At 42.6% G+C, this 23,337-nt stretch overlaps 1 protein-coding gene across 5 annotated transcripts in view; it reads right to left on the bottom strand.

The window, feature by feature from the left end:
- Positions 1-23,337, bottom strand: part of PAG1 (phosphoprotein membrane anchor with glycosphingolipid microdomains 1) — a 175,965-nt gene that overhangs the window by 14,673 nt on the left and 137,955 nt on the right. For 4 of the 5 annotated variants that reach the window (XM_074944190.1, XM_074944192.1, XM_074944191.1 and 1 more), the window contains 4 exons: positions 22,666-22,877; positions 13,245-13,296; positions 11,261-11,357; positions 7,943-8,544 (listed from right to left, as the gene is read on the bottom strand). In XM_074944190.1, the coding sequence (XP_074800291.1) occupies positions 7,943-8,544; positions 11,261-11,357; positions 13,245-13,296; positions 22,666-22,790 (876 nt within the window). In that variant the 5' untranslated portion in view covers positions 22,791-22,877. Of the gene's footprint in view, positions 1-7,942; positions 8,545-11,260; positions 11,358-13,244; positions 13,297-22,665; positions 22,878-23,337 lie in introns of those variants that run through there. The other variant, XM_074944193.1, reaches the window with a different exon arrangement.

Raw genomic sequence — 23,337 nt, 5'->3', positions numbered from 1 at the left:
TCAAGCGATTAAAAAAAATCACAATTAATTGCGTGATTAAAAAAATTAATCGTGATTAATTGTGTGATTAATCGTGCTGTTAAACAATAACAGAATACCATTTATTTAAATATTTTTGGATGTTTTCTACATTTTCAAATATATTGATTTCAATTATACCACAGAATACAAAATGTACAGGGCTCACTTTATATTTATTTCTTATTACAAATATTTGCACTGTAAAAAACAAACTAGTATTTTTTCAATTCACCTAATACAAGTACTGTAGTGCAATCTCTTTAACATGAAAGTTGAACTTACAAACGTAGAATTATGTACAAAAAAACCCCTGCATTCAAAAATAAAACAATGTAAAACTTTCGAGCCTACAAGTCCACTCAGTCCTACTTCTTGTTCAGCCAGTCGCTCAGATAAACAAGTTTGTTTACATTTCCAGAAGATAATACTACCTGCTTCTTGTTTACAATGTCACCTGAAAGTGAGAACAGGCATTTGCATGGCACTGTTGTAGCCGGTGTTGCAAGATATTTTACATGCCAGATGTGCTAAAGATTCATGTCCCTTCCTACTTCAACCACCATTCCAGAGGACATGCGTTCACGCTGATGATGGGTTCTGCTTGATCATGATCCAAAGCAGTGCGACCAACACATATCCATTTTCATCATCTGAGTCAGATGCCACCAGCAGAAGGTTGATTTTCTTTTTTGGTGGTTTGAGTTCTGTAGTTTCTGCATCAGAGTCTTGCTCTTTTAAAATTTCTGAAAGCATGCTCCACACTTCATCCCTCTCAGATTTTGGAAGGCACTTCAGATTCTTAAATTGTGGGTTGAGTGCTGTAGCTGTCTTAAAAATTTCACATTGATATCTTCTTTGCATTTTGTCAAATTTGTAGTGAAAGTGTTCTTAAAACGAACAATATGTGCTGGGTCATCATCTGAGACTGCTATAACATGAAATATATGGCAGAATGCGGGTAAAACAGCAGGGGACGTACAATTCTCCCCCAAGGAGTTCAGTCACAAATTTAATTAACACATTATTTTTTTAACAAGTGTCATCAGCATGGATGCATGTCCTCTGGAATGGTGGTTGAAGCATGAAGGGACATAGGAATCTTTAGCGCATCTGGCACGTAAATATCTTGGGACGCCAGTTACAACAGTGCCCTGCAAATGCCTGTTCTCACTTTCAGGTGACATTGTAAACAAGAAGCGTGCGGCATTATCTCCTGCAAATGTAAACAAACTTGTTTGTCTTTGCAATTGCCTGAACAAGAAGTAAGACAGAGTGGACTTGTAGGCTCAAAAGTTTTACATTGGTTTGTTTTTGAGTGCAGTTATGTAACAAAAAAACCCTACATTTGTAACATGCACTTTCATGATAAAGAGATTGCACTCCAGTACTTGTACGAGGTGAATTGAAAAATACTATTTCTTTTATCATTTTCACAGTGCAAATATTTGTAATAAAAAACAATATAAAGTGAGCACTGTACACTTTGTATTCTATGTTGTAATTGAAATCGATATATTTGAAAATGTAGAGAAGCATCCAAAATATTTAATAAATTTCAATTGGTATTCTATTGCTTAAAAGTGCGATTAATTGTGATTAATTTTTTTGAGTTAATTGCGTGAGTTAACTGTGATTGACAGCCCTAATAAATACCCAATATAATTTGAACACACACAAATAACAAATAATACGACTCCATATTATAAGGCTGTGGCTTCCCTGTAGCACACACTGTTGGTCAAGCGTGGCATGGCTGGCACTTCCTGCCTCAGTTTCCCTCTCAGTTGGTCTCCTCCAGCACAGATTAGACTGGTGTACAAGAACTAGTATATGGCAAAGTGATGAACTGCTCTCACACATTATTGCCCTACTACCGGGAAAAGTTAACTTTGATCACTAGGCTAACATTTTTGCCATTGTGATCACGCAGTCTCGAAAATCACTTAACAGCGCTGACTAGACTATAAACAATCATGTCTTTTAGGAGTCTATAGTTACAAGTAAAGACTAAAGCAGTTCTTGTCTCATGAAAGCCCCCAAACTCATTCTGCTATTATCTACCTCAGCAAATGTAAATAATGGGGGGAAAAAGTCACTACAATTTCATTTGAGCCTTTTGTGAAACTTGCTCTATCTTAACACTGTTAAGAACTCTATGGCCATTCTAGCCTACAGAGCAGCTTAATAGTAGCCAGGGGGAAGATGCCTAAGATAGAGTAGCTCCTAGGGCAGATTTAACTTACATCAGCAGGCTGTCCCAACCACTGATGCAAGTGGAATCTGGGTGGCAAAAAGGTGGCTTAGAGTCACCTTTGTCCCCTCCTATGTTGTGCCTTGGCTATGTCTACACTATGAAATTAGGTCGAATTTATAGAAGTCGGTTTTGTAGAATGCATTTTTATACAGTCTATTGTGTGTGTCCCCACATAAATGCTCTAAGTGCATTTAGTTGGCGGAGTGCGCCCACAGTACCGAGGCAACCGTCGACTTCCAGAGCGTTGCACTGTGGGTAACTATTCCACATTCATGCAGTCTCCGCAGCCCATTTGAATTCTGGGTAGAAATCCCAATGCCTGATGGGGCAAAAACATTGTCGCGGGCGGTTCTGGGTACATATCGTCAGGCCCCCCTTCCCTCTCTCCCTCTGTGAAAGCAACAGCAGACAATTGTTTCGCGCCTTTTTTCCTGGGTTACCCGTGCAGACACCATACCATGGCAAGCATGGAGCCCACTCAGCTCACCGTCACTGTATGTCTTCTGGGTGCTGGCAGACACGGTACTGCATTGCTACACAACTCATTGCCTTTTGGCAGCAGACAGTATAGTATGACTGGTAGCCATCGTCGCTGTACTCCAGGGTGCTCTTTTAGCCGACCTCGGTGAGGTTGGTCGGGGCGCTTGGGCAAACATGGGAGTGACTCAGCCAGGTCATTTCCCTTTTAAGTTTCGTCTCTTGGCGATTCAGTCCTGCTGGCAGTCCTATTGCAGCATCTTCTAATGAGCAGCCAGGAGACGACAATGGCCAGCAGTCAGACTGCACCGTCTTCTGCCGAGTACCCAGGAGACGGGAGATGACGATGGCCAGCAGTCGTACTGCACCGTCTGCTGCCAGCAAGATGTATAAAGATAGATGAAGTGAATCTAAACAAGAAATAGACCAGATTTGTTTTGTATTCGTTTTCTCCTCTCTTCCTCCCTCCCTCTGTGAAATCAATGGCCTGCTAAACCCAGGGTTTTGAGTTCAATCCTTGAGGGGGCCATTCTGTGTGACAGTTGTTTTTGTTTCTCCTTGATGCAAAGCCACCCCCTTTGTTGATTTTAATTCCCTCTAAGCCAACCCTGTAAGCCATGTTGTCAGTCACCCCTCCTTCCGTCAGAGCAACAGCAGACAATCGTTTCACGCTTTTTTTCAGCACAGACGCTGTAGCACTGGGAACATGGAGCCTGCTCATATCACCACGGCAATTATGAGCACTATAAACACCGCACGCATTATCCAGCAGGATATGCAGAACCATAACCTGCAAGAAAAATGAAACCAGGTGAGGAGGAGGCGACTGCAGCGCGGTGACAAGAGTGATTAGGACATGGACATAGACTTCTCACAAAGTACGGGCCCCTGCAACGTGCACATCCTGGTGTCAATTGGGCAGGTTCATGCGGTGGAATGCCGATTCTGGGCCCGGGAAACAAGCATAGACTGGTGGGACCGCATAGTGCTGCAGGTCTGGGACGATTCCCAGTGGCTGCAAAACTTTCGCATGCGTAAGGGCACTTTCATGGAACTTTGTGAGTTGCTTTCCCCTGCCCTGAAGAGCAAGAATACCAAGATGAGAGCAGCCCTCACAGCTGAGAAGCGAGTGGCGATAGCCCTGTGGAAGCCTGCAATGCCAGACAACTACCGGCCAGTTGGGAATCAATTTGGAGTGGGCAAATCTACTATGGGGGCTGCTGTGATGCAAGTAGCCAACGCTATCACTGAGCTGCTGATATGAAGGGTAGTGACTCTGGGAAATGTGCAGGTCATAGTGGATGGCTTTGCTGCAATGGGATTCCCTAACTGTGGTGGGGCCATAGACGGAACCCATATCCCTATCTTTGCACCGGAGCACCAAAGCAGCGAGTACATAAACCACAAGGGGTACTTTTCAACGGTGCTGCAAGCGCTGGTGGATCACAAGGGACGTTTCACCAACATCAACGTGGGATGGCCGGGAAAGGTACATGACGCTCACATCTTCAGGAACTCTGGTCTGTTTCAAAAGCTGCAGCAAGGGACTTACTTTCCAGACCAGAAAATAACCGTTGGGGATGTTGAAATGCCTATAGTTATCCTTGGGGACCCAGCCTACCCCTTAATGCCATGGCTCATGAAGCCATACACAGGCACCCTGGACAGTCAGGAGCTGTTCAACTGTAGGCTGAACAAGTGCAGAATGGTGGCAGAATGTGCATTTGGGCATTTAAAAGCGTGCTGGTGCAGTTTACTGACTGACTCAGTTAGACCTCAGTGAAACCAATATTCCCATTGTTATTACTGCTTGCTGTGCGCTCCACAATATCTGAGAGAGTAAGGGGGAGACATTTATGGCGGGGTGGGAGGTTGAGGCAAATCGCCTGGCCACTGATTACGCGCAGCCAGACTCCAGGGCGGTTAGAATAGTACAAGAGGGCGCGGTGCGCATCAGAGAAGCTTTGAAAACCAGTTTCAGGAATGGCCAGGCTACGGTGTGAAAGTTCTGTTTGTTTCTCCTTGATGGAAACCCCCGCACCCTGGGTTCACTCTACTTTCCTGTAAGCTAAGCACCCTCCCCTCCCCTCTTCGATCACCACTTGCAGAGGCAATACAGTCATTGTTGCTTCACATTCATGCATTCTTTATTTATTCATCACACAAATAGGGGGATAACTGCCAAGGTAGCCCGGGTGGGGTGGAGGAGGAGGGAAGGACAAGGGCACACAGCATTTTAAAACTTATTGAATCCCAGCCTTAGCCTTCTCTTGCTTGGACAATCCTCTGCGGTGGAGCAGCTGGGTGGCCGGAGGCCCCCCACCGCGTTCTTGGGCGTCTGGGTGAGGAGGCTATGGAACTTGGGGAGGTGGGTGGTTGGTTACACAGGGGCTGTAGTGGCGGTCTGTGCTCCTGCTGCCTTTCCTGCAGCTCAACCATATGCTGGAGCATATGAGTTTGATCCTCCAGCAGCCTGAGCATTGACTCCTGCCTTCTTTCAGCAAGCTGACGCCACCTACCATCTTCAGCCCGCCACCTCTCCTCGCGGTCATATTGTGTTTTCCTGAACTCTGAGATTGTCTGCCGACACATATTTTGCTGTTCTCTGTCAGTGTGGGAGGACAGCATGAAGTCAGAGAACATTTCATCACGAGTGCGATTTTTTTGCCTTCTAATCTTCGCTAGCCTCTGGGAAGGAGAAACATATGCAGCTGGTGGAGGGAAAAAAAGGGAGAGTGGCAGTTAAAAAAACACATTTTATAGAACAATGGGTACACTCTTTGATGGTAAACCTTGCTGTTAACATTACATAGCACATGTGCTTTCATTACAAGGTCGCATTTTGCCTCTTATTGAGGGTATGCCAGTTTGGTGTGAGAGATCACTCACGCTGGGCTGGGCAGCAGAATTCGGCTTGCAGGCAGCCATGGTAAGCCACAGTCTTTTGGCTTCTTTAACTTTCATAACATGTGGGAATGGTTTCAAACAGCAGCGCCCTCATTTCCCATACCAAGTAGCCGTTGGGTTGGCCATTAAAAATGGGTTGGCAATTTAAAAGGAGGGGCTACAGTTTTCGGGTTCATGTGCAGCAGAAACCCAACTAACACCCCCCCATTCCCTGCACACCCAATTCTCTGGGATGATGGCTTCACCCTCCCCCCACCACGTGGCTAAAAGCGGGGAAGATTTCTGTTCAGCCACAGGCAAACAGCCCAGCAGGAACGGGCACCTCTGAATGTCCGCTTACTAAAACCACCCTATTTCAACCAGGTGACCATGAATGATATCACTCTCCTGAGGGTAACACAGAGATAAAGAACGGATGTTGTTTGAATGCCAGCAAACACCGGGACCATATGCTGCAATGCTTTGTTCTGCAATGATTCCCGACTACGTGCTACTGGCCTGGTGCGGTAAAGTGTCTTAGCATGGAGGATGGAATAAGGCTGCCCTCCCCAGAAACCTTTTGCAAAGGCTTTGGGAGTACATCCAGGAGAGCTTTATGGAGATGTCCCTGGAGGATTTCCGCTCCATCCCCAGACACGTTAACAGACTTTTCCAATAGCTGTACTGGCCACGAATGCCAGGGCAAATTAATCATTAAACACGCTTGCTTTTAAACCTTGTATAATATTTACAAAGGTACACTCACCAGAGGTCCCTTCTCCGCCTTCAGGGTCCGGGAGCCCAACTTGGGTGGGTTCGGGGGGTACTGACTCCAGGTCCAGGGTGATAAACAGATCCTGGCTGTTGGGGAAACTGGTTTCTCTGCTTCCTTGCTGTGAGCTGTCTACAGCCTCCTCCTCATCATCATCTTCCTCGCCCCCAAAACTCGCTTCCGTGTTGCTTCCCACTCCTTAGATGGAGTCAAAGCACAGGGTTGGGGTAGTAGTGGCTGCTCCCCCTAGAAAGGCATGCAGCTCATCATAGAAGCGACATGTTTGGGGCTCTGAACCGAAGCAGCTGTTTGGCTCTCTGGTTTTTTGGTAGGCTTGCCTGAGCTCCTTAATTTTCACGCGGCACTGCTGCGGGTCCCTGTTATAGCCTCTGTCCTTCATGCCATTGGAGATCTTTTCAAATATTTTGGCATTTCGCCTTTTTGAACTCAGTTCTGCCAGCACCGATTCGTCTCCCCATACAGCGATCAGATCCCGTACCTCCCGTTCGGTCCATGCTGGAGCTCTTCGGTGATTCTGGGACTGCATGGTCTCCTGTGATGATAAACTCTGCATGGTGAGCTGTGCAGGTGAGCTCGCCACGCTGGCCAAACAGGAAATGAGATTCAAAAGTTCGCGGGCCTTTTCCTGTATAACAGGCCAGTGCATCTGAGTTGAGAGTGCTGTCCAGAGCAGTCACAACTGAGCACTCTGGGATAGCTCCCGGAGGCCAATACCGTCGAATTGCGTCCACAGTACCCCAAATTCAACCCGGCAAGGCCAATTTCAGTGCTAATCCCCTTGTCGGGGGTGGAGTAAAGAAATCGAATTTAAGAGCCCTTTAAGTTGAAAAAAAGGGCTTTGTCATGTGGATGGGTGCAGAGTTAAATCGAGATAATGCTGCTATATTTGACCTGAACTCGTAGTGTAGACCAGGCCTTAGACACAGCAGAGAACCTGGCCTCTAGACTGTAAGAACTTCAGGACTGGGCCTCATCGTACCTGCCTGTAAACTTTTCTTGGACTGCTGTTAAACCAACATGGGAAGTGCATTCCAAAGTAAGAATGGCTTCTACCAAGAAGCCCTGCTCTCCCTTTTGTACATCTAGGTATTGTTTGCATAAGCTATTAGCAAAAACTAAAGGAAAAAGATCCTGAGTCACAGAAATGAATAGGATGCCAGTGCAGCCTTTAGAGAACTAGTGTGATAGCTTCTATACATCTAACACCCCTGAGGATGCAGGCAAAAGCAGTTTGTACTACCTGCAATTTCTGAGTAGCCTTTAAGAGTGGCCCCAAGTAAAGCACACTGCCGGACTCGAATCTGGAGGTCAGGAAGATATGGATAACTGTCCTCACCAGAGAGACTGGGGTGTATGCTTCACACCTCCACTATTTCACAGTAATGCATGACCTTAATTTAAATATGTTCTTTAAAATAAAGGAGGATTTTTAAACTTTCAGCTCTATGACCACCATCTATGTACACAGGGTCTTTTTTCTGTCATTATACAATTGTCAGTATAGGGTTTACCTTATCAGTTTCACCAGCCCCCTCAGTCACCACTTCTTCCTCCTCTGCTCCCTTTTCCTGAACGTTCTCGTTTTCATCAAGAAATTTCATAGGTACGGGAGGTGGAGCCTCATCTTCCATGTCTGGAGTGTTGCCAAGAGGACTCTCTGAATTAGTACTTTGCCGATTTTTTTTATTTCGGTCAACAGAGGCATATTCTGCTGATTCAGTCCTGCACTCAGGAATCTGGTCTAGACCTTCAGCAACTGTCGGTGTACACTTTGGTTTGCTGCCACAGCTTCTCTCAGTGTTGGCTGCTACTCCTACCTCCTTAATTTCCTTCACAGTTTCATACAAGCAGTCTTCAACTATGTTTTCTTGAGAGGAGCTATCTTTCAAGACCTCATAAGGCCCTTCCATTCCAAGACCCTGATCATTTTCGATATTTCTTGGGGAGAGGATGGTTTCCATGGCATCGTTAGGAGGAATTCTGGGTAGCTCCCTGCTCTGGTGACATTTTATTGACTTTCCCAGAGGGTCCTGATGGTCTAACAGATCAGAAACAGAAGTTTGTACTTCTTCATAAGGTTGGATGCAGGCAGTTGTGCTGTCTTCTGAGAGAACTACAAAAAAATAAAACAGAATAATTTACCAACTCTCCCTGACTACAGGAAGGTTAGATTAAATAAGCATATGACCTACTTTGTTTCTGCATTACTATTTGCTATTTACAGTGAGAAAAGATAACTTGGAATTCTCTGGCATTCACAGTATTCTCAGGTTTTAAATAAAAAGACATTGCTGTACTTACCAGATAAGATAGTTTGGTTTTGCAGTATAGTATTTATGCAATGAATCTCAAAACACTTTACACAGCAGCAATGCTCATAGTGAGCCCAGGGAAAGGGCGAGTACATGCAACATATGTAATGTTCTCAAAAATGGCTGGTATCCATTTTTGCATATTAGAGACTGCTGGGGTTAAGAGTGAGGATGTTGGTGAGGATCCTGGACTCAGCTACTGTTCTTTTTGAAAAGTCCTGTTGGATATTTGATTTCTGTTTGCTCATTTCTCTGACACAAATAGAAAGGCCCTCACTTGAACAGAATGGCCTAATTCTGACCTGACCCACACCTTGTGCAACCCTACTGAAGTCAGCTGGGTTGCAGAGCACATTCATTACTCCACAAGTTCCTTACTGAAGTACTTTTCTTAATATTGTAATGCATAATATGAACTGACAACCTTTAGTCCTACAAATGAGGGATTTCTAGTAACTCAGTCACATCTTAGATGGGGGGGGGGGAGAAAAGAAAAAAAGGGCAAGCTGTTTTATTAAACAGAACATGTCATGTTCTCAGATGCGGGTTACAATAAGTTGTTATTTTCAAAGATAACACTCCTGGAATGGAATTTACAGATCTCATTATCTGGTTGTGCACATGTGGGTATGCATTGCAGTTTGCTGGAGTCGGATATATACACATGTCCATACAAACACTTTCCAGATTTTATCGTGTGCTTTTATAAGGGACATCTACATGAAAATAATTTCTCTGTGAAGTTATTTTACTTAATAGCTTCTAGTAACACTTCACACTGACAAAAGCTCAAAAAAAGAAGAGAGAGAAAGTGGTATTTTCCTCCATTTTTCCACTCTAATGTGTGGATTTGACCGCACTTTGTGTGTAAGAAGTGTCACTGATTTTGCTGGTTGTCAGCTCTACTTTCTTTGCCGTGCACAAGTATGATGACCGCTTTCACACCTTGCTCTGGGCGTACACTTTTGCCCCAGCCCAACAAGAGGATGTTTACCTGTAACACAGCAACATAATTGAGGATGTTTCTGAGTTTCAGGCTGGGACTAATGGTGTCAGGAAGTCTCCTTTCCCTCCTGGGATCCCTGAACAAAGCCAGGGAACAACAGGAATTGGGTAAAGGGCAGAAGCGGAACCTTCTTCTCCTTCAACTCAAGCCCTGTGCAGGGGCCAATGGGAATCTGGAAGGGTGTTTTTCACTCCCAGGATGCAGCTCCTGGGCAGCACCAGGAACCAGGCAAGGACTGGGAAATGGGGTGGGACAGTTTGGAAGTTTGAAAGCTCATCTCTATGCTGCTGTTGCCAAGGCCATTGAAAGTGAAGAGGCTGGCTAGGTAGCAAGTGTGCACAGAGAGTGGAAGCAGGGGGAGGAAAGAGGGACAAACCTGAGTACATTAAGCAGTGCTGCTCTTAGGCCTGAAACTGACCATGCTCCCTTGCTGAAAAGATCCACACAAACATCAGCGGGGCAGCAGACAGAGCCATGAAAGACCTCACAAATAACAAATTAAAACAAATCTGTCCATGCTATTTAAAGGGCAACTTATACCTAAACTGTGAAGTTTGTGATAGTTTAAAAAACTGAAGTAGACAGTATTCCTTTTAAGTACCTGGTTCTGTCAGTTGCATGCACTTTCCAATGGAAGCTTTTGTAAATACTCCCCTTCTGGCTTTGCTGGGCCTACTCAGTGTATTAAGTCACTCTGTGAGGTAAATACACCTAAATGTGAAACACCAACCAATATGAGGGAATGGGGATCAGCCATAAAAAAGGTTAGGTTTCAAAATTCCTTTTGTTAATTGTTTTTTGAGTGCTAAAGGTTTAACGGATTAGTTTACAGCCTCACAGTGAGATTAGGGGTTTAGCTGTAAACTAGGGAATGCAGCCCAGTGTGTCAGTGGTTAACCCAGAGAGAAAAAAACAGTTGGCCCCTGGGAGCTCTGTATTGAGAGCATGTTTATTTTTAGTTTCAACTGAGTACAATATTTTCTGGTGTTACATGAGTGTGAATCATTCTGAGTGTTCAGCAAAGCAAGAGGAATTAAAAAAAAGCTTATTCATGTTTCAGTTTTCTAAAATATAAAAATATGTTCAAGTGAACAAGAAAGTTGTTTTGTTTTTTTCCAAACTACTGACCGTATAGTGTGTTCAAATGACTCTGGTATCAGGACAGCTTTGTACATTGTCATTATTTATAATTTCTTTTCCCATCCTGCCCAAAATGTGCCTTTGTGCTGCTGAAATCTAAAAGAAGGGATAATTCCTGCCCAAAAGAGTTTACAGCTGAAGGTGCTGATTTTGCAAACATTTACACATGTGCTTAGCTTTACTCATGTGAATAGTTCTGTTAAAGTCAATGGCATTACTCACATGCATAAAGGTAAGCATGTGGATATTTGCAGGATGGGGCTAAGAGACTGCACAAAGTGAAGCAGATATAAAGGATGCTATACAAAAGAAACTAATTAGAGAGTAGGGTATTTCTTTCCCTTTCCTTTTCAAAGTACTGCAGTACTTACCATCCCCATTACTTAGTCCCCCATTCTGGTCACTGCTGACAAGAGGATCTATAGCCAGACTTGTGATGGAATGGCTCAACATCTCCTTATCTGAAGGCTGGAAAACAAAATCTGAAGGATTACCTACCATTTAAGTAGAGCAAGAGATAAACTATATTGCAAAATAATACTGTGAATGTAGTCCAGTTAATTTGAAACTGGACACAAATCTGTTTATACTGATACTCATATTGCTACTGCATACACATACTATGGATTTGATTCTGATCTCTGCTCGGTATCGGGTATAAAACTGGTGTAAGATTAGAATCAGGCCTTATATATTAAAGTCTTTGTGCATATGTTATATTAAAACACTAACTGCATCTAATTATACTGTGAAGTTCAGCCAAGAATAAAGCAGATATAACTCTCATGGAAATCTCTATTCCAAACTCACTGGTAATGTTCTGTAGTATAAATTGGTCAAAAAACAGATGTTAGTGGGTGTGCAAAGCAAGTGTAATTTACATACTGAGTGTGGAAAAAGTGGAAGTCATGGGGTTTAGGGTAGCAGGAAAAGCTACTAATAGGAAGGTGTAGAGAAAATAGCCCACCAAGCTGCCATTCTTCTTCGCCGCTTTTGCTACTGTGTGGCCAGTGTGTAAATTACACTTATTTTGCACACAGACTGACAAATTCCCACAAGTTATACTATTGTACTTTGCCATATACAGGATACAACTGTACTCTAAGCTATCATGTGCAAATCAGGAGTAAGTCCACTGCACTCAGTGGAGCTAGTCTGCGTAAATAAAATCAGAAACTGTTGCACAGTGAAAAGTCAATATTTACCTACAGTTACCATACAGAGGTATCTTATCTACCACAATATTAGAATACAAAATGACTGCACTTTCTTTGATATCTCTATGTGATGATTTTGAGTAAAGGTTGACTTTTTAATGGCGACCAGTACACACACCTGTTTTCTGATCAATTTATGTTCAGCGTGAAACTAGCATTGTTATTTATGTCATCACTGCATAAGTTGAATTAAGTCTGACTTAAGTCCATGCAATAAAAATTCAAAGGTAAGCATTAAATGTTGGGACATCACCTTGTCCTTTACTATGCTGGATGTGCTAAAGCCTCAGGACACTGCCTGATATCGCAGATGCTGCCTCATCCCTGTGCACCTAACTGAACTCTCTTGAGGCTGGGGCTCACCACATCCCAGTGCTTCTTTCCCTGCATGCAGTCCCCCAGCAAGGCGCAGCCCAGAGAGCGGTACCATGCTGCTGTGGCATCCGGGCTGCAGCCCCTTTCCCTGCTATTGCTCTGCCCATGGCCTCCCCTCCCAGCCTGCAGCCTCTTACCTCCTGAGTGGTCCCTGTGTGCAATTAGATTTGCTGGGCTGCAGTCCCCCACTCCATGACTGCCCCGGCCCACAGCCTCCCTTCCAAGCCTTTATGTCCTGTATGGTCACCTTGTGCAGGCAGGTTTGTTGGGCTGCAGGCCCCAGAAGGAAGTGCTGGATGTGCCGAGCACCAGCTGCAAGCAGGTTTGCGGGGCTGCAGCCAGAGAAGACACAACCCAGCACTTCCTTTCCTGGTTGTAGCCTCACAAACCTGCCTGCAGGGGGTGCTCAGCACATCCCATCGCTCCCTTCTGGGGCTGCAGGTGGCGCCTTTCTTCCAACAAAAGTTGCTAATAAGTGGCATGCCACTGATAATATCAGAATCCCGTCAACACTGATGTTAATGGGATGGGATTGGTTCCCAGCAATATGTTGCCATTAACTGGAAGCTGCTAATATCAGGATTGCTATTAAGGGGAATTAACTGTACCCACCTCACAAATCCTCCCATTAACTCCCCTAAACCCATAGGTCTATTTCTGTCTTCTCACCTGCAATATTTTATTTTGCATGCCCAGGCTCAGGAAAAGGGCTGATTACAAAGCATTGGAAAGACACAAGCTGTAATAAATAAATAATATTTACCACATTCATCAGATTTTCATGGTCCCCATTCTGATGTTTTGGCCTCTTTTCTCTTAAATTAAAAAAAATGTAAAATTATGCTGAGAACATCCAGTAAACCTCTAGTAAAATGAATGTTCTGACAGTGATCGCTATTGACCATATTGCTGCACTTTTATTCTTCAGACTAAAATATGGATTCTTAACCTGGGAGGTGCCACGATCTAGAGAGGGGCAGCAAACAGGTTCAGACAGTCTCATCAAAACGTCTTCCTGTTCTAACATCCATTCACAGAATGGAGAAGTTTGTGAACTACCACATTAAAATATCAATTTAACCGTTCTTTCTGTCACTTTCTGAAATTCTCATGTACGTATTTTCTGTGACAGATTCTGTAATCTGTGAAGCTGTCTCTTTAAATGGCCAGGGCAACACCTTTTAAGGAACACTACAATCTGAGTAATTAGAAGAGGCTTTTTAAAGGTCCTATGGGCCACAAAAGTCCTACTAACAGCACAGTTTATGATTCCTTAAAAAAAATCTACAAGTGGATAAAGAGTGGGCACTTTAAAAAGCAAAACACTTACAGTGTAATGTGTAGCACCATGTGGCATGTACTTCATTGTGTTTCAGATAGGCTTTATAATCTACAGATTCTTAGAAGGGATTAACTATGTCAACAGCCCCTTTCTGAAACAGATTACTTACTCTGAAACACAGCTATAAGGCTGACAGATAGAGACTTCTAATCTGGAAGAAAAGGGGAGTAAAAAGTACAGTGGGGAGGGGAAGCACAGGGTGGTGAGGTGGGAGACGAATGATGTCGCCTACCCCAAATACTCGGAGACACATGGCATTTTCCACAGCAGAAATCTGCCTATATCTTTAAACTTCTACTTAATTGTGAAACAAGTAATTACACCAATTAAATACACAACAATGTCCATGCCATGCAGAATGTGATTCATGTTTACAAATACTTCGTTCCCCCAAAGCTTTTTGACAAAGCATTTTAAGCATGGCAGATTTTACTCTTTTTTAAGTCATCAAATATTCGATCAACAATTTTCAAAAAGTGCGCTATGAAGAAATTATATATACTTTGTAAACAACCCGCCACACAAAATAACTTGTAATAAACGATACTGCATGCAGATTAGCAACATGCTGAATTACTGAAGAACATCAATAGATAACTTCTAACAATGAATTTGCATAACTTGTTAGAAATATCCAACAGATTGATTCTCATAAAAGCTTTCCGCTGCTTCCTGTTTCTGGCACTGTCTCAGGGACTCAAGCATTATTAGATTCAATATAGAGCAATATTCATTAATCAGAACTTTGATTAAGAATAAGAGGATTTTTAACCCGTATCTGTATACAGGCAGTTGTGACGAATGTGGGAGTGCACATGAGATCATGTAGTAAAGAATGAGATTAGATGGGTATCCCTTTTAAGCGTAGAACCAATTTACACATGCTTTTTAGGAAGCCAAGTGTTAGGATATAGATATTCAGGCCTGTCTGTAAAGGCCTATACTTTAAGAATTTAAGTATATGTTTATCTTTTAGCTAGTTATAGAAGTATAAAAGAAAGAAATCTGTGTAAGGGCCTTCTCTCACTGTGACAGTCTGAGGCCCTGTTCTTAGGCTAATGCCTTTGGCCAAGCAGCAGAGGCAGCCATAAACTGGGAAGCGACCGGTCACCTCCTCACATTCCATACTAGTCACATTGAAAGAAGGCAATCTCGGGCTGTTAAAAAGGTGATCCGATCTATCATCTCCAGATAAAGAGAAGAGCCTAAAAGATGTAAAAGGAAATTTAGTTTGATAGTTTTCTGTTTGGTAAGAACTCACTTATCAATAGACACAGCTGGGAAACCCTTATGTCTTTATAGATGTAGTTGTGAAATCCTCACTTCTGTATTGTTTTGTCATTATACTTCTCCCTTTACTATTGTTTATTTGCATGGTCTCTGTCTGGTTCTGTGATTGTTTCTGTCTGCTGTATAATTAATTTTGGTGGGTGTAAACTAATTAAGGTGGTGGGATATAATTGGTTAGCTAATCATGCTACAATATGTTAGGATTGGTAGGTAAATTTTAGTAGAATGATTGGTTAAGGTATAAACTATTTAAATTAGGGGCAAACAGGAAGTAAATTGGGATTTGAAAATAAGAAAAAAGGAACTTGGATTTAAGCTTGCTGGAAGTTTAGCCCAATAAACATCGAATTGTTTGCACCTTCAGACTTCGGGTATTGTTGCTCTCTGTTCATGCGAGAAGGACCAGGGAAGTGGGAGAGTGAAGGAATAAGCCCCCTAACACCAAGAAGCTCTTGGGCCCAGCCTGGTCCCAACTTGTCTTCCAGAGAGTGCCTCAGTCTGTTTTTCCCTTTCAGGGAAATTAGGCTGTGTGACGTTATTGACATGAACTGGGACAGTATAAATCATTGTTGCAACGAAGGTTGCACCAAATCTTGTACAAAGGAGATCAAGTAATGTGTCTATGGAAAGGTTGTAATTTGCTGGTTATAATTATGCGGTCTGTATGTATGTATCATTTTTGTATTTGAAGTTATGAATATTGGCTATGTACTTGTATCTCAATGTATTTGATTCTAAGTAGTATCAGTGAAGCATTTGGTCAGCTTTTTGAGAAAGGACTATTCTGAATAAGTGCCCAGTCAAGAAACACTTAACTGACAATGGACCTTGGGAGTCTCCAATCTATATCTAAGGAGCCTTCCTGGGAACGTTCAAGGTAGCATCTGAGCAATGGCTGCCGCCTGCAAAGTGAGTCATGCACGGACATGTGACTTGACCATGTGACTCCAAACTCCATCTTGCTGCTGTGATTTTCCACAGGAAGAACAAAGTGGTCCTTCCACATGGCAGAGGATATAAAAGGCCCTGAAAACCCCTCCATTTTGTCTTCAATACTGCTTCTCACCTGTGGAGGAACTTTGCTTGAAACTGAAGGTCTGAACAAAATGACTGAACGACCCATCCAAGCTGGGATGTTTGCATTCCAGAGACATGATTGGTTTAAATCAACAGTAATCCCATCAAGCCTGAAACAAGCCTGAACTAAGAATTTTGCAATTGTTGTATGTATTTGATTCCATGTAACCAATTTTAACTCTCATCTATATTTCTTTCTTTTTATGAATAAACCTTTAGATTTTAGATTCTAAATAATTGGCAACAGTGTGATTTGTGGGCAAGATCTGACTTGTATATTGACCTGGGTCTGGGGCTTGGCCCTTTGGGATCGTGAGAACCTTTTTTCTTTTACTGGGTTATTGGTTTTCATAACCATTCATCCCCATAAGGAGCGGTGTTGGTGGTGATACTGGGAAACTGAAGTGTCTGAGGGAGTTGCTTGTATGACTTGTGGTTAGCCAGTGGGGTAAAACCGAAGTCTTCTCTGTTTGGCTGGTTTGGCATGCCTTAGTAGTGAAGGACCCCAGCCTTGGGCTATGACTGCCCTGCTCTAAGCAATTTGTCCTGAATTGATACTCTCAGTAGTGTCCCGCCAAAGACCGTTTTGTTACAGGCTCTCTCAAAAAAACCCCACCCTCCCTATGAGTTTCTGGGATTCTGGCCCCCAATTACGATATTGCCAAGTGGTCTTTTTACAGAACCCAGATGTGAAGTCTTCCTTTTGCCTCAGACTGGTCTCTCCCAGTGATTCAGGCAGGTCATCTAAGAAAATAACCTATTTAGCCTTAATGACTTGCAATCACTGGTCTGAGAGGAGTACGCTGAAACCATCTGTTTCTCCTGACATTCCCATAGACCACAACATAAGCCACATTTTGGGGTACACATCAACATTCCTTGTTCTGCACGTCCACATTCTTTACATCAGTAAAGGAAAATGACGCATAATTTTTGTAATTTTCATAATTTTAATGTATAATTTTTGAAATTTGTTAAAAACCTTTTTACTCTTTATTGTTCATATAAAGAGGTACACCTCAATCTACTTATTAGACGTCCATTTTGGGTCAGATGCAGGTTGCACACCTCAGGCAACCATAGCTCTATTTTCAGCTGTAAATATTATGGACGTGTTTCTGCTGTCATTTAAAATGATGTAAAATCCAGGTGAACTCCATTGACATTTATGAAATTACTCTGGATTTACACTAGTATAAATAAAACAAAATTTAGATTTAAGTTTTTCTGCTCAAAACTTAACCCACCATTGTTAGAATTTTTTCAGAAAAGTCCTCTGGATTTTAAGGAGTACATTTTTAAAGCGCTACACTGCACCTCACTTAGCTGCATGATCCATTAAAACCAATGAAAGTCATCATCACTTTATCAGTGGGGCTGATTCCACATGTTTTGGAAAGGGCTTGAAATTCACCTTTGAAAACCGAAGTATTTCTATTTAGAGAAGCTGCTGGTCTTGGTGGAACGAGGCTCTCTAATAACAAAGGAAATCTTAAGGGTAGTGTGGCAAATCAAAGCTTTGCTTAGTACCATGCTTGCTTGAAATCTGAAGGTTTGATCCTTGTTCTTAACTTCAGGGGGTGCAGGATCAGCCCCTAAGTCTCCAAAGAGGGAGGAGAAAAAGGTGAAACTTGTAGGAATATCACTGTAATACTTTGCTTACTGCTTCGTCTGTCTCCCATATGCTTCTGCCCAGTTCAACCCACTGGATAACAGTGTGGGGGAATATTCATCTCCTGCTTCTCTCCAAGATTCTCTGCTCTGCCTGAAAACCTGGGCAGATTAGTGATCCGAGCACTGAACACTGGGAGCAGAATACCACTCACTCTCTCTTCCGCCCCGGGCTCCCGGGTCTGCGCTGGCATTTCAGGCAGAGGAGGGAGTCTGGGATGCAGTGAGGGGAAAAAGGAGGTTGTTGGTGTGCAGAGCTCCTACACATCACCAGCAGGTAGGCTGTGGAAGAGAAAGACACACCCTGGAAGTGCGGAAGGTTTTACAGGGTTTTCCCTTGAGAGGGCCTAGGAGCAATTTACTGAAGCTACCCTGCAAGATGTGTAGAATAACTTAGTCCAACAACTGTTAACACAAGACTTGAAAAGTGTGTGGGGATCCGAAGCCCTCATCAGCCCCTCTTCAGTGCTAAGAATTTGAGAAATCAAAACAATTCCCACACTCACTGTTCGTGTATACCCTACGAAGTGCCCCCTCTGTTGGTTCTGAAGTAGCAGTTAATATATTTGCTGGAGCTGTTATCAGTCAATGATGCCAGTACCAAAAGAAACTATTCAAGTCAGACTGAAGTACTGACGTCATCGAACACAATTTACCTAAGCTTAAATCTTTTCTCTTTTGCATTGTACTGTAATCAATACTGTAAACAAACATCTATTATTGAAAAGAATCCACAAAGTCTGGACAGATCTAATTGACCCACTAGCTGGGCAGAGAGGGAGAATGTTTGGACCATAACCTGCAGAACACAGCAAACCTCTTTTCTCACTTCACAAGTCATGGATACTATAGCACTGGGCTGTGACCGTAAGTGTCCTTGGGAGTTTCAGGTTGTAATATGTGGATGAGCACCTTATTGACATGCTGGGGCCTGTGAGAGGGGTCCATTGCAGAGGAAACGAAGTACAAGATCTGTTCAGTATACGATACAGGTTGCCTTTCTTTGCAAGGGAATTCAGAGTTTAAGGCCTTTACTCCAAAACCATAGTGATTTTAACCTCAAAGACTCATAGACTTTCAGGCAAGAAGGGACCATCGTGATCATCGAACCTGACCTGCACACTGCAGGCCACAGAACCTCACCCACCCACTCCTGTAATAGAGCCATAACCTCTGCCTGAGTTACTGAACTCCTCAAATCATGATTTAAAGACTTCAAGTTACAGAGAATCCACCATTTATACTAGTTTAAACCTGCAGGTGACCTGTGCCCCGTGCTGCAGAGGAAGGCAACCTTCCCCCCCGACCACCAGGATCTCTGCCAATCTGACCGGGGGAAAAATCCTTGCTGACCCCAAATTTGGCTGTCAGTTGGATCCTAAGCATGTCAGCATGACACCTGGGAAAGAATACTCTGAAGTAACTCAGAGCTCTCCCCATCTAGTGTCCCACCTCTGGCTGCTGGGGATATTTGCTCCTGGCAGTCGCAGATAGACCACATGCTGTTGTAGGCAATGTCATCAGACCATTCCTTCCATAAACTTATCAAGCTCAACCTTGAAGCCAGTTAGGTTGTTTGCTTCATTTTTCCCCTTGGAAGGCTTTTCCAGAACTTCACTCCTCTGACAGTTCGAAGTGTCAAGCGATTAAAAAAATTAATTGCGATTAATCACACTGTTAAACAATAATAGAATACCATTTATTTAAATATTTTTGGATGTTTTCTCCATTTTTCAAATATATTGATTTCAATTACAACACAGAATACAAAATGTACAGTGCTCACTTCATATTTATTTTTGATTACAAGTATTTGCACTATCAAAGCCAAAAGAAATAGTATTTTTTAATTCACCTAAGACAAATACTATAGTGCAGTGGTTCCCAAACTTGTTCCGCCGCTTGTGCAGGGAGAGCCCCTGCCAGGCCGGGCTGTTTACCTGCCGCGTCCTCAGGTTCGGCCGCCTGCAGCTGGAAGCGGCGGCCAGTCTGTCCCTCAGCCCACACTACTTCCAGCAGCTCCCATTGGCCTGGAGCAGTGAACCGCGGCCACTGGGAGCCGCGATCGGCTGAACCTGCTGACGTGGCAGGTAAACAAACTGGCCCGGCCCGACAGGGGCTTACCCTGAACAAGCGGCAGAACAAGTTTGGGAACCACTGCTATAGTGCAATCTCTTTATCGTGAAAGTTGAACTTACAAATGTAGAATTATGTACAAAAAAAACTGCACTGAAAAATAAAACAATGTACAATTTTAGAGCCTGCAAGTCAACTCAGTTTTACTGCTTGTTCAGGCAATCACAAAGACAAACAAGTTTGTTTACATTAGCAGGAGATAATGCTGCATGCTTCTTATTTAGTGTCACCTGAAAGTGAAAACAGGCATTCTCATGGCACTGTTGTAGCCAGCGTCACAAGATATTTACGTGCCAGGTGCGCTAAAGATTCATATGTCCCTTCATTCTTCAACCACCATTGCAGGGGACATGCATCATGCTGATGACGGGTTCTACTCAATAACAATCCAAAGCAGCTTTCTTTTTTGGTGGTTTGGGTTCTGTAGTTTCCATATCAGAGTGTTGCTCTTTTAAAACTTCTGAGAGCATGCTCCACACCTCATGCCTCTCAGATTTTGGAAGGCACTTCAGATTCTTAAACTTTGGGTCGAGTGCTGTAGTTATCTTTAGAAATCTCACATTGGTACCTCCTTTGTGTTTTGTCAAATCTGCAGTGAAAGTGTTCTTAAAACGAACAACATGTGCTGAGTCATCATCTGAGACTGCTATAACATGAAATATATGGCAGAATGCAGGTAAAACAGAGCAGGGGACATACAATTCTTCGCCTGGGAGTTCAATCACAAATTTAATTAACACTTTTTTTTAACGAACATCATCAGCATGGAAGCATGTCCTCTAGAATGATGGCCGAACCATGAAGGGGCAAACGAATGTTTAGCCTATCTGGCACGTAAATACCTTGTAATACCAGCTACAAAAGTGCCATGCAAATGCCTGTTCTCACTTTCTGGTGACATTATAAATAAGAAGAGGGAGCATTATCTCCTGTAAATGTAAACAAACCTGTTTGTCTTAGCAATTGGCTGAACAAGAAGTAGGACTTAGTGGACTTGTAGGCTCTGAAGTTGTACATTGTTCTGTTTTTGAGTGCAGTTATGTAACAAAAAAATTTCTACATTTGTAAGTTGCACTTTCACAACAAAGAGATTGCACTGCAGTACTTGTATGAGGTGAACTGAAAAATACTATTTCTTTTGTTTATAATTTTATGGAAATATTTAGAACCATAAACAATATACACTTTGATTTCAATTGCAGAATACAATATATTTGAAAATGTAGAAAAACATCAAATATATTTGATAAATTTCAATTGGTATTCTATTGTTTAACAGTGTGATTAAAACCGAGATTAATCGCGATTAATTTTTTAAATCGTGATTAATTTTGTGAGTTAATGTGTGAGTTAACTGCACTTAATCGACAGCCTTAGTTAGAAGCCCTCATCAAATTTCAAGCCTGAACTTGTTGATGGTCAGTTTTTATCGATTTGTTCTTGTGTCCACACTGGCGCTTAATTTAAATAATCCCTTTCCCTCCCTGGTATTTTCCCTCTTATGTATTTATAGACAGCATTCATATCTCCCCTCAGCCTGCATCTGGTTAGGCTAAACAAGCCAAGTTCCTTTAATCTCCTCTCATAAGGTAGGTTTTCCATTCCTCTGATCACTTCAGTAGCCCTCAGGGGAGGAGGAGGAGGAGCTGGAGCGCGGGGTGAGGGGAGCTTGGCTGTCAGTGGGTGCAGAGCACCCACTAATTATTCCCCGTGGGTGCTCCAGCCCCCGGAGCACCCATGGAGTCAGCGGCTATGCTCGTATTGGCAATACCTCCCAACTTTGTGTCATCCACAAATTTTATTAGCACACTTCCACTTTTTGTGCCAAGGTCATTACTGAAAATGTTGAATTAGATTTGTCCCAAGACTGATCCCTGAGGAACTCCACTAGTAACCTCCCTCCAGCCTGACAAGTTCACCTTTCAGTCTGATCCATTGTAGTCTCCCCTTTAACCAGCTCCTTAACCACCTTTCAATTCTCATTAATCCCCATCTTCTCCAATTTAACTAATAATTTCCCATCTGGAACTGTATCAAATGCCTTACTGAAATGCAGGTAGATTAGATCCACTGCATTTCCTTTGTACAAAACATCAGTTATCTTCTCAAAGAAAGAGATCAGGTTGGTCTTGCATGATCTACCTTTTGTAAATCCATGTTGTATTTTATCCTAATTACTCTTTACCTCTATGGCCTTAACTATTTTCTCTCTAAAAATTTGTTCCAAGACCTTGCATACAATTGAGGTCAAACTAACAGGCATTTAGTTTCCTGGGTCACTTTTTTTCCTTTTTTAAAAATAGGTACTATATTAGCAATTCTCCAGTCATAGGGTCTGACCCCCGAATTCACAGATTCATTAACAATCCTTGCTATTGGGCTTGCAATTTCATGTGAAGAAAACTGGCCAATAAACTACTTTGGTTTGTGGCCCATTTTTAGGATTTTTTGTAATTTTAGCCATTCTTGCTACTTGGTTGTAAATTAAATGACTTCAATCCATGCTATACTTACAGTATAAAAATATTTACCCTAGAACTAACGAGAGCATATTATGATGAGAGTAGGATTTTCCTTTATTTATACCTTAACAAAAAATGCAACAGGACTCCCTCTGTCACATTTCCTTCTTTTTATCTTTATTGCCTCCTGATGCACTGAGTCTTACCTGTCACAGCTGGAGCACAGAAAGATGAGGAAAGTAAGGAATAAGAGTGTTGTCACAGCTGCCAAACTTCCCCACACAATGACATGAAGTTGTTCACTGCTTAGGAAACCACCGTCAGGTCCCATGATATTAATAGGAGCTAGTGTAATTTAAGGATGAAGGGATTAATCCTTGGAGAATGCTGGCATCTGTGGTGAAAGCACCTTCTCTTTCTGCAAAGAGAACAATGTTTTTAGAAATTGTTATGGATTTTGAAGATAGACTGACAATTACAGGTCTGACAAAAGAGATCTTCAAATATAGTCTACAAAGACTAAACATGCTCAGTTTATAGAAAACTTGACCCATGAGGAAAGGTTAAAAAACAGTATGTGTTTAATTTTGAGAAAAGACTGAGGGAGGACCTGATAACAGTCTTCAAATATGGTAAGCGCTATTATACAGAGGACTGATCAGTTGTTCTCCATGTCCACTGAAGGTAGGACAAGAAGTAATAGGCCTAATCTGCAGCAAGGGAAATTTAGATTAGATATTAGGTAAAACTTTCTAACCATACAGGTAGTTGAACTCTGGAATAGGCTTCCAAGGGAGATTATGGACTCCCCAATCATAGGAGGTTTTGAAGAACAGATTGAACAAACAAATGTCAGGGATGGTCTAGGTTTACTTGGT

The sequence above is a fragment of the Natator depressus genome, chromosome 2 (genome assembly GCF_965152275.1).
Source record: "Natator depressus isolate rNatDep1 chromosome 2, rNatDep2.hap1, whole genome shotgun sequence".
Classification (NCBI taxonomy): Eukaryota; Metazoa; Chordata; order Testudines; family Cheloniidae; genus Natator; species Natator depressus.
Note: the sequence above shows the minus strand (reverse complement) of the source record. Positions and strands in the feature narration are given on the sequence as shown.